This window comes from Bison bison, unplaced genomic scaffold (assembly GCF_000754665.1).
Source record: "Bison bison bison isolate TAMUID 2011002044 unplaced genomic scaffold, Bison_UMD1.0 scf7180017864224, whole genome shotgun sequence".
In the NCBI taxonomy this organism is placed as follows: domain Eukaryota; kingdom Metazoa; phylum Chordata; class Mammalia; order Artiodactyla; family Bovidae; genus Bison; species Bison bison.
In genome coordinates, this window is record NW_011494796.1 from 767752 (window position 1) to 783507 (window position 15756).

The window sequence follows — 15756 nt, forward strand, 5'->3', positions numbered from 1 at the left end:
GGGGGGGGGGGGCGGTGCCCGGGAAGGCTTTACGGAGAAGGCGGGTCCCCACAGCAAGACCAATCCGGACGCTCCGGTCCTAGCACAAAGCCCTGGCAAGGCAGAACTGAACGAGCGGATCCTGCCCCCAACCCGGAAGCCCGCGGTGGCACCCGGACAGAGTCACCAAGTGGCGCTGAGGACTCAGAGTAAACGGCAGCGGTCAGGCTGGCGAAGGAGACCGGTACTCTAAGCACGCAGACATCTGGACAGAAGCTGGAAGCGGGACAAGAAAGCTCCAGTGCGAGGAGAAGACCTCTACTTCTGGCTTGAAAACCAGAAAAGAGAATTTTCCATGCTCAGAGCAGAGGGAGGAAACCCCATTTTTATTTATTTTCCTCAATTCTCTTGAACGCAGCGCCAGGCGACTCTGCTCCAGGGCAGCAGCAGGAACAGCCACGGTGGCAGGGCCGCCTGTCGCCGAGGGCTAAGGGAGGCGTCCCTCTTCTCAGACCAACTGCGGCCCCGACGGCAAGGCGGCCGCTGCCCTCCTTCTGTCTGTCCGACCACCACCTTGGCCCCGGAAGTCAGTGCTGAGACACAAAGCAGATCAAGGCAACTCAAACACTCGCCTTTCAGCCAGAGGGAGTCCCAGAGAATCAGAAAGTAGTGGAACATTGTTAGGAGTCAGGAGTTGGGCAAAAATATGAGACAGATTCTAACAGCCTGGCAAAGGCTAAACAAAAGCGACACTGAACCCAACACCCCCAGGCTGTTTGGAGCCTGCAGCCTGCACCCAAGAGGACTGATTACCGGCCTTAAAAAAATACACATTCTCCATAGAATTTAAAGTGACCAGAGGGCCATCTGGGGCTTCCATGATAGCTCAGTTGATAAAGAATCCGCCTGCAATGCAGGAGATCCCTGTTCGATTCCTGGGTTAGAAAGATCCCCTGGAGAAGGGATAGGCTACCCACTCCAGTATTCTTGGGCTTCTCTTGTGGCTCAGCTGGTAAAGAATCTGCCTGCAATGCAAGAGACCCCGGGTTAATTACTGGGTTGGGAAGATCCCCTGGAGAAGGGAAAGGCTACCCACTCCAGTATTCTGGCCTGGAGAATTCCACGGACTGTATAGTCCATGGCGTTGCAAAGAGTCAGACATGACTGAGCAACTGTCACTTTTACTTTCAGAGTGCCATTTAAAATACCCACAATGCAACTCCAAATTTATCAGCAGATAAAGAGCTAGGAAATTCTCAGTGCTGTGGAAAAAGAAAATCTACCAAAGTCAATGCCAAGATGACACATATACTGGAATTATCTGAAAGAGCCTGTGAAACAGTCATTAAAAAGGATTCCAATAAGTAAGAAATAATTCTAGAAATGAACAGAAAGTCTCAGCAAAAAACGTAAGATGTAAAGAATAATTAAATACAAATTTCAGAACCCCCAAAACACATTAATCAAAATGTAAAGCTCACTGGATTCCACTTATGTATCCATCATTGGATTACATAAATAATTTATATAATTTCTCTGTGCTCAAGGAGGGGTATTATAACCTCACATTCTGTAAGTGGGAATATGCACAATGACTTTCTTTCAAAGAGGACAGTGTGAAATGGGTGAAAAGAATTGGCTTATGGTGGAAAAAACCAGACAAAATTAACATCCACAGTAATATGCCATGTTGATAGAATATGCTCTTGACATGATGTGACGAAATGAAGAAAATGACCTTTTGTCTGTGGTCTTCTTCCCCAAAGCTCGTAACTTGAATCAAGAGAGAGACATCAGACAATTTCCCATATAAGACATTCTACAAAACATCTAACTGTATCTATCCTCAAAACTGTCAAGGTCATCCAGAAGAAAGCCTGAGAAACTGTTGTAGCCAGTAAGAACCTGAGGAGACATGGCAACTAAATGTAATGTGGGTCCCGAATGAGATTCTGGAAAATAAAAAGGACAATAAGATGAAGATTAAGACAATCTGAATATAGCACAGACTTTAGTAGCAACTGTATACCAATCTCCATTTATTAACTGCAAAGATGTTAATAATAGGCAAAATTAGGTGTAGGTGAAACAGTACTATCTTCACAATTCTTTTGGTAAATTTAAAACCATTCTATATAAAAAGTTTATTAAAAAAACCCACTGAGTGAGCTCAATGGCAGAATAGAAATAACAGAAACAAAAGCCAGTGACCTCAAAGACAAGAGAAATTATCCAATTTGAATGAGAGAAAAAAAATTAAAAACTGAAGAGTGCCTGTGGGACCCTTGAGAAAATATCAAAAGACATGTCATCAGTCTTTGAGAAGAAGAGGAGAAAGTGCACTGCAGAAAAAGTGTTTGAAGAAATAATGGCTGAAAACTTAACAAATCTGGTGAGAGACACAGCCCCAAAGATTCAAGAAGCTTAGCAAATACCAGAGTATAAATCAAAAGAAATCGATGCCCAAACATATCATAATGAAGCTGCCTAAAACTAAAGAAAAACACTGGAAAGCAGCCAGATAATGCTTCACTAGCTATGATTCAAATGACTGCTGATTTCTCACTGGGTACCGTGGTGAAATAAGACATTCTCTGATGAAGAAAAGCAGGAGCATCTGCCAGCAGTGGACCTACTCTAAACAACAGATGAAGTTCGGGAGTTTGGGATAGGCTTGTACACACTGCTGTATTTAAAATGGATAACCAACAAGGACCTATTGTATAGCACATGGACCTCTGTGCAATGTTATGTGACAGCTTGGATGGGAGGGGCATTTGGGGAGAATGGATGTGTGTATATGTATGGCTAAGTCCCTTTGCTGTTCACCTGAAGTTATCATATTGTTTATTAATCAGCTGTACCCCACTATAAAATTTAAAAAAATAGAAGTTCCCCCTAGGAAAGGGGAATTGTGCCACAAGGAAACTTGAAACAATGGAAATGAAAGAAGAGCAGCAAAAATTGTAAATATAATTTAAATAAATATAATCTAACTTAAGTAAATATAACAGACCATTCTTTTCCTCTTGATGTCTTTAAAAATCTGCTTTTAGATTGAAATGAAAAAGTATATATCATCTGATGAGGATTTCAATATATGCAACTGTAGTATATAAGATAGCTACATTAGGGGAAAGAGTTGAGGGAAACATGGAGTGATAAGATTTCTTCATTCCACTGATTGGAATGAAGTAGACTGACAACTTACATACGCATAGTATGCTGCTGCTGTTGCTAAGTCACTTCAGTCGTGTCTGACTCTGTGCGACCCCACAGATGGCAGCCCACCAGGCTCCCCTGTCCCTAGGATTCTCCAGGCAAGAACACTGGAGTGGGTTGTCATTTCCTTCTCCAATATGCATAGTATAAGCCTAGTAAATACACTAAAAAAGTTAAGTGATGTCAAAACATAAGATAAATTAAAATGGAATACTAAAAAAATGTTCAAATAGCTCAAAAGAAGGTAGAAAAAGGAATGGAAAAATAAAAAACAGAATAATAAAACAAAAGATAAAATAGTAGACTTGCATCCAAACATATTGATAATTAGAGTAAATGTAAATGATCTAAGCATACCAGTTAAAAGGAATTGTCTGAATATATGAAAACATGACCTATTGTCCAAATGTAATGCCACATTACATTACAATGCTTCATTTCAAATGTAATGCTACAGGTAGATTAAAAACAGAAGGATCAAACAAAGCATGCTATGCAAACAGAAATCAAAATATATGGAGTGACCATTTGGGGACAGAATAAACTATTTCAGGCTTTTCAGGTCATTCAGTCTCTGTGACAACTACTCAACACTGCCATTATAGCATGAACACAGCCTAAGATTGTATATTAAAACACAGAGAAGGCTGTGTTCAAATACAGCACCATAAAAACAGGCAGTAGGCTGGATTTGAGGCATAAGGCAGTTTTCCAATTCTTATTATAGAAGAAGTACCATCTCTCAACAGGAGTTAATTGACCCACCAGCCAACAACATTACAGAACATACATTCTTTCCATGTGCATATGAACATTCACCAAGAAAGACCACACCCTGGGTCATTAAAAAATGAATATAAAAGAATAAAAAGCACATTCTACACAGTGGAGTATTACTCAGCCATAAAAAAGAACACATTTGAGTCAGTTCTGATGAGGTGGATGAACCCAGAACCTATTATACAGACTGAAGTGAGTCAGAAAGAGAAAGATAAATATCATATTCTAATGCACATATATGGAATCTAGAAAAATGGTTAGAATCTATTTACAGGGCAGCAATGGAGAAACAGACGTAGAGAACAGACTTACGGACATGGCGAGAGGGGCGGAGAGGGTGAGATGTATGGAAAGAGTAACATGGAAACTTACATTACCATATGTAAAATAGATAACCAACAGGAATTTATTGTATGTCTCAGGAAACTCAAACAGGGGCTCTGTATCAACCTAGAGGGGAGAGAGATGGGAGGGAGGCTCAAATGGGAGGGGATATATGTATACTTATGGCTGATTCATGTTGAGGTTTGACAGAAAACAGAAAAATTCTGTAAAGCAATTATCCATCAAAAAAATAATTTAAAAAAACTGAAAAAAAAAAGCATATTCTATGACAAGAATGGACAGAAATCAACAGAACAGGTATAAAATAGAAATTGATAACAGAAAGCCAATAGGAAAACTCCAAACACTTGGAAATTAAACAAAATCAGTTCAGTTCAATTGCTCAGATGTGTCCAACTCTTTGTGACCCCATGGACTACAGCACATCAGGTTTCCCTGTCCATCGCCAACTCCCGGAACTTACTCAAACTCATATCCATAGATTAGGTGATGCCATCCAACCATTTCTTCCTCTTCTCCTCCTGCCTTCAATCTTTCCCAGCATCAGGGTCTTTTCCAGTGAGTTAACTGTTAACTCTTCGCATGAGGTGGCCAGAGTATTGGAGTTTCAGCTTCAACATCAGTCCTTCCAATGAACACCCAGGACTGATCTCCTTTAGGATGGACTGGTTGGATCTCCTTGCAGTCCAAGGGACTCTCAAGAGTCTTCTCCAACACCACAGTTCAAAAGCATCAATTCTTCAGCACTCAGCTTTCTTCACAGTCCAACTCTCACATCCATACATGACTACTGGAAAAACCATAGCCTTGACTAGACAGACCTTTGCTGGCAAAGTAATAAGCTTTGCTTTTTAATATGTTGTCTAGGTTTGTCATAGCTTTTCTTCCAAGGAACAAGTGTCTTCTAATTTCATGGTTGCAGTCACCATCTACAGTGATTTTGGAGCCCCCCAAATAAAGTCTGTCACTGTTTCCACTGTTTCCCTATCTATTTACCAAGAAGTGATGGAACTGGATGCCATGATCTTAGTTTTCTGACTGTTGAGTTTTAAGCCAACTTTTTCACCCTCCTCTTTCACTTCTCTCTGCCATAAGGGTGGTATCATCTGCCTATCTGAGGTTATTGATATTTTTCCCGGCAATCTTGATTCCAGCTTGTGCTTCATCCAGCCCAGCAATTCTCATGATGTACTCTGCATAGAAGTTAAATAAGCAGGGTGACAATATACAGCCTTGATGTACTCCTTTCCCGATTTGGGACCAGTCTGTTGCTCCGTGTCTAGTTCTAACTGTTGCTTCCTGACCTGCATACAGATTTCTCAGGAGGCAGGTCAGGTGGCCTGGTATTCCCAGCTTTTTCAGAATTTTCCACAGTTTGCTGTGGTCCACACAGTCAAACGCTTTGGCATAGTCAATAAAGCAAAAGTAGATATCTTTCTGGAATTCTCTTGCTTTTTCAATGATCCAACGGATGTTAGCAATTTGATCTCTGGTTCCTCTGCCTTTTCTAAAACTAGCTTGAACATATGGAAGTTCTTGGTTCATCTACTGTTGAAGCCTGGCTTGGAGAATTTTGAGCATTACTTTGCTATCATGTGAAATGAGTGCAATTGTGCAGTAGTTTGAGCATTCTTTGGCATTGTGTTTCTTTGGGAGTGGAATGAAAACTGACCTTTTCCAGTCCTGTGGCCACTGATGAGTTTTCCAAATTTGCTGGCATTTTGAGTGCAGCACTTTCACAGCAAAGTCTTTTAGGATTTGAAATAGGTCAACTGGAATTCCATCACCTCCACTAGCTTTGTTCGCAATGATGTTTCCTAAGGCCCACTTGACTTTGCATTCCAGGATGTCTGGCTCCAGGTGAGTGATCACACCATTGTGGTTATCTGGGTCATGAAGATCTTTTTTGTATAGTTCTTCTGTGTATTCTTGCTACCTCTTCTTAATATCTTCTGCTTCTGTTAGATCCCTACCATTTCTGTCCTTTATTGTGCCCAACATTCCCTTGGTATCTCTGATTTTCTTGAGGAGATCTCTAGTCTTCCCCAGTCTGTTGTTTTCCTCTATTTCTTTGCACTGATCACTGAAGAAGGCTTTCTTCTCTCTCCTTGCTATTCTTTGGAACTCTGAATTCCAATGGGTTTATCTTTCCTTTTCTCCCTTGTCTTTAGCTTCTCTTCTTTTCTCAGGTATTTGTAAGGCCTCATCAGACAACCATTTTGCCTTTTGCATTTCTTTTTCTTGGGGATGGTCTTGATCACTGCCTCCTGTACAATGTCACGAACCTCTTTCCATAGTTCTTCAGGTACTATCAGATTTAATCCCTTGAAACTATTTGTCACTTCCACTGTACAGTTGTAAGGGATTTGCTTTAGGTCATTCCTGAATGGTCTAGTGGTTTTCCGTACTTTCTTCAATTTAAGTCTGAATTTGGCAATAAGGAGTTCATGGTCTGAGCCACAGTCAGTTCCTGGTCTTGTTTTTGCTGACTGTATAGAGCTTCTCCATCTTTAGCTGCAGAGAATATAATCAATCTGATTTCAGTGTTGACCATCTGGTGATGTCCACGTGTAGAGTCTTCTCTTGTGTTTTTGGAAGGTGTTTGCTATGACAAGGGCATTCTCTTGGTAAAACTCTGTTAGCTTTTGACCTGCTTCATTCTGTACTTAAGGCCAAATTTGCCTGTTAATCCAGGTAGCTCTTGACTTCCTACTTTTGCATTCCAGTCCCCTGTAATGAAAAGGACATCTTTTTTGGGTGTTAGTTCTAGAAGGTGTTATAGGTATTCATAGAACCATTCAACTTAAGCTTCTTCAACATTACTGGTCGGGGCAGAAATTTGGATTACTGTGATATTGAATGGTTTGCCTTGGAAACGAACAGAGATCATTCTGTCATTTTTGAGACTGTATCCAAGTACTGCATTTTGGACTCTTTTGTTGACTGTGATGGATACTCCATTTCTTCTAAAGGATTCTTGCTCACAGTAGTAGATATAATGGTCATCTGAGTTAAATTCATCCATTACAGTCCATTTTAGTTCACTAACTCCTAAAATGTCGACGTTCACTCTTGCCATCTCCTGTTTGACCACTTCCAATTTCATGGACCTAACATTCCAGATTCCTATGCAATACTGCTCTTTATAGCATTGGACTTTACTTCCATCACAAGTCATCCACAATTGGGTGTTGTTTTTGCTTTGGCTCTGTCTCTTCATTCTTTCTCGAGTTATTTCTCCACTGATTTCTAGTAGTAACATGTTGGGCACCAACTGACCTGGGGAGTTCATCTTTCAGTGTCCTATCATTTTGCCTTTTCATACTGTTCATGGGGTTCTCAAGGCAAGAATGCTGAAGTGGTTTGCCATTCCCTTCTCCTTGAACCACGTTTTGTCAGAACTCTTCACCATGTCCTGCGCATTTTGAGTGGCCCTACACAGTGTTCTCATTGTTTCCTTGGGTTTGACAAGGCTTGGTAGTTTTAATAGTTTTAATAGATTGGTTAATCTGCCCTCTGATGGAGAAGGATAAGAGGCTTATGGAAGGTTCCTGATGGGAGAGACTGAGGGGGAAACTGGGTCTTGTTGTGACGGGCAGGGCCATGCTCAATAAACCTTTAATCCAATTTTCTGTTGATGGGGGCACTGAGTGCAGCAGTGCATGCAGGGGGCCTTTTGAAGGAGGTAGCTATTATCTTTCATCACCTCCACCATAGTTTGGCCTCAGGTCAAACAACAGAGAGGGAACACAGCCTGCCCATCAACAGAAAATTATATTAAAGATTAAACAAAATAATGCCTATTTTAAGACTTATTTAAAAACTCACAAGACAGTATGGTATTGAAGAAGGGATAGATACAGGTATGGAAAATAATAGAAATCTAAAAATAGACACACAACAAATAGGAGCAACTGATTTTCAACAAAGGTTTAACAAAGGTTTTCAACAATTTAGTGGAGAAAAGACAAACTGTCCACAAACAGTTCCTGAATAACTGGCCAGCTACATGCAGAAAAACACAGTTTGATGTAAACCTCATACATTACACAAAATTCTACACAAAACAGATTGTGTCTAAAGGTGAGATGCTACACTATAAAGCTTTTAGGAGAAAACAAAGGTGAAAACTCTGTGATAAGGCACATCTTACGTGTGATACCTACATGATCCATAAAGCATGACCCATGAAGGCTGGACTTCCTCATCCCTTGGAGAAGATGTTCCAAAGAAGAGTCACTCTGGAAGAGCCTGTGGGAGGAGACTCACCCTCTACATGGGGGGATTTCAGTCAAGAGGTGAGGAATGACAACTCAAGTCTTGCTGGGGCATTAATGAGATAACACGTGCTGTCTTGGGAATGCCAATGCCAAATGGACAGCTGCCCTCGCTCCATGAGACCTCATGAGACACTCTGATACTGCTGGCTGGACAGTAGCTCAGGAAAAAGCTGGTTGAACTCTGCATTATAAAGCTCAGAAGTGTTCCTGAGAAGTCCCAGCAAATCCCACATCTTCCAAGACAATAAGAAACACAACACAGGTATAAACAGAGGTGAAGAGCAAAGGCCCACCTCACAGCAAGTGCCAGAAATGGAAGGCGTTCCTTCCTGCTCCTCTCTGGGGCTGCAGGGTGTGGGGTTTGCCTCGGCAAAGCAGGCTCCCTAACATCCACCTACCTGGGACTCAGCATTCAGGGTGATGACTTCCTCGTCATGGTCCAGAAGTTTGCAGGCATGAGCGATGTTAACGGCTGTTTCTTGTTTGTCGCCGGTGAGAACCCAAATCTGCAGACCTGCTTGACGCAGTTTAGCAATGGTTTCAGGCACTCCATCCTGCAGGCGGTCTTCAATCCCAGTGGCACCTGCTCAAAGGTACCAGTGTAGGTGAGGCCCTGCTTCCGGGCCCCTGCCCTGACCAGCATGAGTACTACACTCCAGCTCAGCAGAGGTGCTGGCCCCACCCTGCAGACTGGACCCTGCTGAGGTCCATCTTCTCTGGAAGCACTGGGGTGATTCCTCATTCAGGATATGGGGGTACCTTCACCAACTCTTGACTCCATACAATAGGGACAGCTGGGAGCACTAAACATTAATTCTCTGGACACTGAACAGAACACCTCCAAGGCTTCCTAACATGCAGTGAACTTATAACTTACAGACAGCTTGGAAATAAAGCTTGTGGGGGGATGGTGAGAATGACCATACCCAGAGGGATGAAAAGTTTTCAAGCTTATCCATCCTGTAGAAAGCTTCTGGTAAATGAGCCCACAGTGATGGCTCTCAACAGTGTTTACCATTAGCTGTTGAAACAGACCACAGAGGCCCATTATTTGTTGAAAGCAACATTATCCTGAATATGCTTTTTCCACAAACATAAAAATTAAGGAGCAGATTTTTCCCATGCAAGTCTCAGTATTTTAGGAAAAATACACCACTTAGTGCAGAAAAGTGTCCTCTAGGCCAGCCTGGTTTTCCTGATTCCAGCTTGGTGAGACGGTCTCCATCTTTCTTTTAGAAGTGCAGCATTGCCTGAGGCCTCCTTGTCAGCCTTGCCTTTCTCTTTTATGCATGCTGTTCCCTGTGCTGGGATGCTGCTATGGACTGAAATGTCTGTGTCCCTCCTAAAAGTCCATAGGTTGATGCCCTAATCCCCAGGGTAATGGCATTAGCATCTGGGGCCTTTGGGAGGCAATTAGGTCATGAGAGTGAGCCCTCAAGAATGGGATTAGTGCCTTTATATTAAAAGATATGAGAGAGTTGACTTTTATGTATAAAAGGCAGCCCTGTCTGAGTCTAACAGTTTCTGATTGTTCCTGGGATGGAGGGACCATTTTAAGCATCAGTTGTTGAGAAACCTTGCTTCTTATCTCTATTTTTGGTGGGAAAGCAGGGTTTTAGGGGAGGAAAGTCTGACATGGTGCCCAGAAAGGTGGCACAGGGAATCACCCAAAAACTGACCAGAGAGGAGAATGTTCAATGGAGCATAGCCCTGCCCGGGGGGTGTGCTAATGTCAGACCAGTTGTTTTGTTGTTTAGTCACTAAGTCATGTCTGACTCTGTTGCAGCCCTCTGGACTGTAGCCCACCAGGCTCCTTTGTCCACGGGATTTCCCAGGCAAGAATACTGGAGTGGGGTTGTCACTTCCTTCTCCAGGGGATCTTCTAGACCCACAAATCCAACCTAGGTCTCCTGCATTGCAGGTGGCTTTTTACTGCTGGGCCACAAGGGAAGCCCAGTGTCAGACCAGCGGGGTACTTAATGAAGACCAGTGTGTGCAGAGCTGCTGTGGACTAGAGCCAGGGTACCTCTCTGCCCGGGATGCTGCAAACTCCACCCCGCCCTACAGGACACCAGCCGGCTCGAGAACATAATTACCCAACAAATGCAGATTCGTCTCCAGGCGAATGGCGGACTGAAAGAGGAGCTCCTCCCGGTTGTCCACAGCGGATTCTGCTTCCAAGTGGCTCTGCAGCCAACAGGCATACTCTTCCTTACTCAGAACCTGGGTGAGACCCGCTGATGAGCGCATGGGCCGTGCCCCGCTGCTGGCTCTGCCCCTCCGTGGAGCTGCCTACTCACCCTCTTGGCAATGCACAAGGTGCGCAGGCCCTCCACCGCATACAAGTTGAGGTAATTCTGGGTCTTGCTGCGGATCTTCATTTGATGCCTCCCTCTGGCGTCATCTAAGTTGGAAGTAGGAGAAAAAAAAAAAATGAGTGAGAACAGAGCCCAGTGGAATGCCCTGGTTCTCTCAGATGCCAGGCCTGCTGAAATCAGTCTGTAGTGACGGTCACTGCTGAGGTTTCCACAGCTGAGAGCTCAGCACCATCAGGGTCTAGTTGGGAACTCTTCCCATCCAGGGAGAGAAAAGAGCTGCATTTTCAAGTCTGAATGGCAGCTCACTCCAGTATTCTTGCCTGGAGAATCCCACAAACAGGAGACTGGTGGGCTACCATCCATGGGGTTGCAAAGAGTCAGACATGACTGAGCGACTAACACAACACAACATCACAAAACAACCAAGCTCAGAGAGACAGCAAGTAGAAAGCTGGTTGCCAGGGGCTGGGGAGCAGGGGAGGAAGGAGCTATACAGAGCTTCAGTTTTGCAAGATGAAAATTCCTGGAGACCTGCTGCACACCAATGCGAATATACTCAACACTACTGAACTGTACACTCAAAACTGGTTAAGATGGTAAACTAATGTTATGTTGTTTTCTTTAACCATAATTTTGAAAAAGGTATGAAATTAGCTATCAGCTAGTAAGAGATTTCCAAACATTCACCCTTTCCTGTTTTCTGTAGATCCAGGTGCAGAACAGACCTGGCTGTTTATTACCAGACTGCAGAAGTGCTAATCCTGAGCCTTACCACTGTGGAATCCATGGCAAAGTGACATACACCTTCTTAACTCCAATGTGTTCTCGGGTTAATAACTGTTAGTGAGAAGTCAAAAGACGCTTTACTTTGTGCATGATAAGAGTATGAGTGTGTTACGGAGTCAGTGGCCCTCCCCATTCTGTCTCACTGTAGCTGGCTGCAAGTGGAATGCTGGCCAGAATTTTGTTCCAATTAATTAGGCAGGAATGTCACAGGAGTAACCTTTCATTATGATTTACTCCAACACTTCCAGTAAGAGGTGCCCAGAAAACATGTGCACCACTAGATTTAGCAAGCACCTGTTTTACTACTTGTCAATAGTATACACGTTCAATATAGAACTTAAAGTTAGACGTTATTTTAAAAAGAACCTCGTCAGACTTCTGGTTCAAGCCGGCAGAGGAGAAGGATGTGCATTCATCTCCTCCTGGGAGAGCACCCAAATTGCAACTAGCTGTTGAACAACCATTGACAGGAGGATGCTGGAACCCACTAAAAAAAGACATCCCACATCCAAAGACAAAGAAGAAAGCACAGTGAGATGGGAGGAGGGGCACAATCACAATAAAATCAAATCCCATACCTGCCAGATGGGTGACCCACCAACTAGAGAACAATAATATCATAGAAGTTCTCTCACTGCTGTGAAGGTTCTGAACCCCACATCAGGTTTCCCAGCCTGGGGATCTGACAAAGGGACTGGGGATCCCCATGGAATCTGACCTTGGAGGCCAGCGGGATTTGACTATAGGACTTGCACAGGACTGGGGGAAACAGAGACTGCAGTCTTAGAGGGCACGAGCAGAATCTTGCATGCACCAAGACACAGGGGAAAGGAGCAGTGACCCCAAAGGGGACTGAACCAAAACTACCTGCTAGTGTTGGAGGGTCTTCTGTGGAGGCATGAGTCAGCAGGGGCTCCCCACAGGGCTGGGGGCTCCAGCAGCATCAGGCCAGGAAGGGCCCCCTTGGCGTAAACCCTCTTGGAGTTCTCCCTACCATGGAGCCTGTAAAGAGGGCTGGGTTATCTCAGGCCAAACAACTACCAGGGAGGGAGTGAAACCCCACCCATCAGCAGATTCTTGGATTGCAGCTTAGAGCAAGGGCCTGCCCACCAGAGCAAGACCCAGTTTTTCCCACCACCAGTCCCTCCCATCAGGAAGCTCACACAAGCCTCAGCCGCTTCCATCAGAGGGCAGACAGAAGAAGCAAGAAGCACAGAACCAGAGTAACTGAAACAAAAACCACATCACAGAAAGTGAATCAGCATGAAAAAGCAGAGAGTTATATCCCAGATGAAGGGACAAGAAAAAAACCCAGAAAAACAACTAAATAAAGTGGAAATAGGCAACCTTCCAGAAAAAGAATTCAGAGTAATGATAGTGTAGATGATGCAGGATCTCAAAGATCGAGCAGATGGAAGAAATGTTACCAAACACTTAGAAGAACTAAAGAACATACAAACAGGGATGAATAATATGCTAGAAGGAATCAAGAGCAGAATAAGAGGCAGAAGAATGGAAAAATGACCCGGAAGAAAGAATGGTGGAAATCACTGTCACAGAACAGAATATAAAAATGAAAGAATGAAAAAAAAAATATGTAGACCACCTAAGAGACCTCTGAAACAGCATTAAATGTGCCACCATTTGCAGTATAGGGGGTCCCAGTAGGAGAAGAGAAAAAGGACCTGAGAAAATATTTGAAGAGGTAATAGCTAAAAATGTCCCTAACATGGGAAAGGAAACAGTCAACCAAGTCCAGGAAGCAGAGAGAGTCCCAGGAAGGATGAACCCAAGGATGAACACACTGAGACACACAGTAATCAAACTGACAAAAATTAAAGACAAATACAAAATATTAAATGCAATAGGGGAGAAATGACAAATAACGTTCAAGGGAACTCCCATCAAGATACCAGCTGATTTCTGAACAGAAACTCTACAAGCCAGAAGGGAATCACACGATATATTTAAACTGATGAAAGAGAAGAACCTACTACCAAGAATACTCTACCCAGCAAGACTCTTGTTCAGATTTGATGGGGAAACTGAAAACTTTCCAGACAAGCAAACGTTAAGAGAATTTAGCACCAGCTTTATAACACGTTCAAGGAGCGGTAGCTGCAGGGGCGCAGGAGGGCCTAGAGGAGTTATTCCACATTCAAGGTCAGCAGGGGTGGTGGTGAGGAGATACCCCTGGTCCAAGGTAAGGAGCAGCGGCTCCGCTTTGCTGGAGCAGCCATGAAGAGATACTCATGTCCAAGGTAAGAGAAACTCAAGTAAGATGGTAGGTGTTGCAAGACGGCATCAGAGGGCAGACACACTCAAACAATAATCACAGAAAACTAGTCAATCTAATCACACTAGGACCACAGCCTTGTCTAACTCAATGAAACTAAGCCATGCCCTGTGGGGCCACCCAAGACGGGGGGGATCATGGTGGAGAGGTCTGACAGAATGTGGTCCACTGGAGAAGGGAATGGCAAACCACTTCAGTATTCTTGCCTTGAGAACCCCATGAACAGTACAAAAAGGCAAAATCATAGGATACTGAAAGAGGAACTCCCCAGGTCAGTAGGGGCCCAATATGCTACTGGAGATCAGTGGAGAAATAACTCCAGAAAGAATGAAGGGATGGAGCCAAAGCAAAAACAATACCCAGCTGTGGATGTGACTGGTGATAGAAGCAAGGTCCTATGCTGTAAAGAGCAATATTGCATAGGAACGTGGAATGTCAGGTCCATGAATCAAGGCAAATTGGAAGTGGTCAAATAAGAGATGGCAAGAGTGAACATCAACATTCTAGGGATCAGTGAACTAAAATGGACTGGAATGGGTGAATTTAACTCAGATGACCATTGTATCTACTACTGCGGGCAGGAATCCCTTAGAAGAAATGGAGTAGCCATCACGGTCAACAAAAGAGTCTGAAATGCAGTACTTGGATGCAATCACAATAATGATAAGAATGATCTCTGTTCGTTTCCAAAGCAAACCATTCAATATCACAGTAATCCAAGTCTATGCCCCAACCAGTAACGCTGAAGAAACTGAAGTTGAACAGTTCTATGAAGACCTACAAGACCTTTTAGAACTAACACCCAAAAAAGATGTCCTTTTCATTACAGGGGACTGGAATGCAAGAGTAGGAAGTCAAGAAATACCTGGAGTAACAGGCAAATTTGGCCTTGGAATATGGAATGAAGCAGGGCAAAGACTAATAAGAGTTTTGCCAAGAAAACGCACTGGTCACAGCAAACACCCTCTTTCAACAACACAAGAGAAGACTCTGCACGTGGACATCACCAGATGGTCAATACCGAAATCAGACTGATTATATTCTTTGCAGCCAAAGATGGAGAAGCTCTATACAGTCAGCAAAAACAAGACCAGGAGCTGACTGTGGCTCAGACCATGAACTCCTTATTGCCAAATTCAGACTGAAATTGAAGAAAGTAGGGAAAACCACTAGACCATTCAGGTATGACCTAAATCAAATCCCTTATGATTATATAGTGGAAGTGAGAAATAGATTTAAGGGACTAGATCTGATAGAGTGCCTGATGAACTATGGAATGAGGTTCCTGACATTGTGCAGGAGACAGGGATCAAGACCATCCCCATGGAAAAGAAATGCAAAAAAGCCAAATGGCTGTATGAGGAGGCCTAACAAATAGCTGTGAAGAGAAGTGAAAAGCAAAGGAGAAAAGGAAAGATATAAGCATCTGAATGCAGAGTTCCAAAGAATAGCAAGGAGAGATAAGAAAGCCTTCCTCAGCAATCAGTGCAATGAAATAGAGGAAAATAATAGAATGGGAAAGACTAGAGATCTCTTCAAGAAAATTAAGAGATACCAAGGGAACCTTTCATACAAAGATGGGCTCGATAAAGGACAGAAATGCTATGGACCTAACAGAAGCAGAAGATATTAAGAAGAGGTGGCAAGAATACACAGAAGAACTGTACAAAAAAGATCTTCACGACCAAGATAATCACGATGGTATGATCACTCACCTAGAGCCAGACATCCTGGAATGTGAAGTCAAGTG

At 43.3% G+C, this 15756-nt stretch overlaps 1 protein-coding gene across 1 annotated transcript in view; it reads right to left on the reverse strand.

Moving 5' to 3' along the window:
- Positions 1 to 15756, reverse strand: part of ATP10A (ATPase, class V, type 10A) — a gene marked incomplete at its 5' end in the record, with an annotated part of 181888 nt that overhangs the window by 16734 nt on the left and 149398 nt on the right. Inside the window, 3 exons of the mRNA XM_010845848.1 lie at positions 9005 to 9189; positions 10703 to 10829; positions 10907 to 11010. Of these exons, the coding sequence (XP_010844150.1) occupies positions 9005 to 9189; positions 10703 to 10829; positions 10907 to 11010 (416 nt within the window). The remainder of the gene's footprint in view (positions 1 to 9004; positions 9190 to 10702; positions 10830 to 10906; positions 11011 to 15756) is intronic.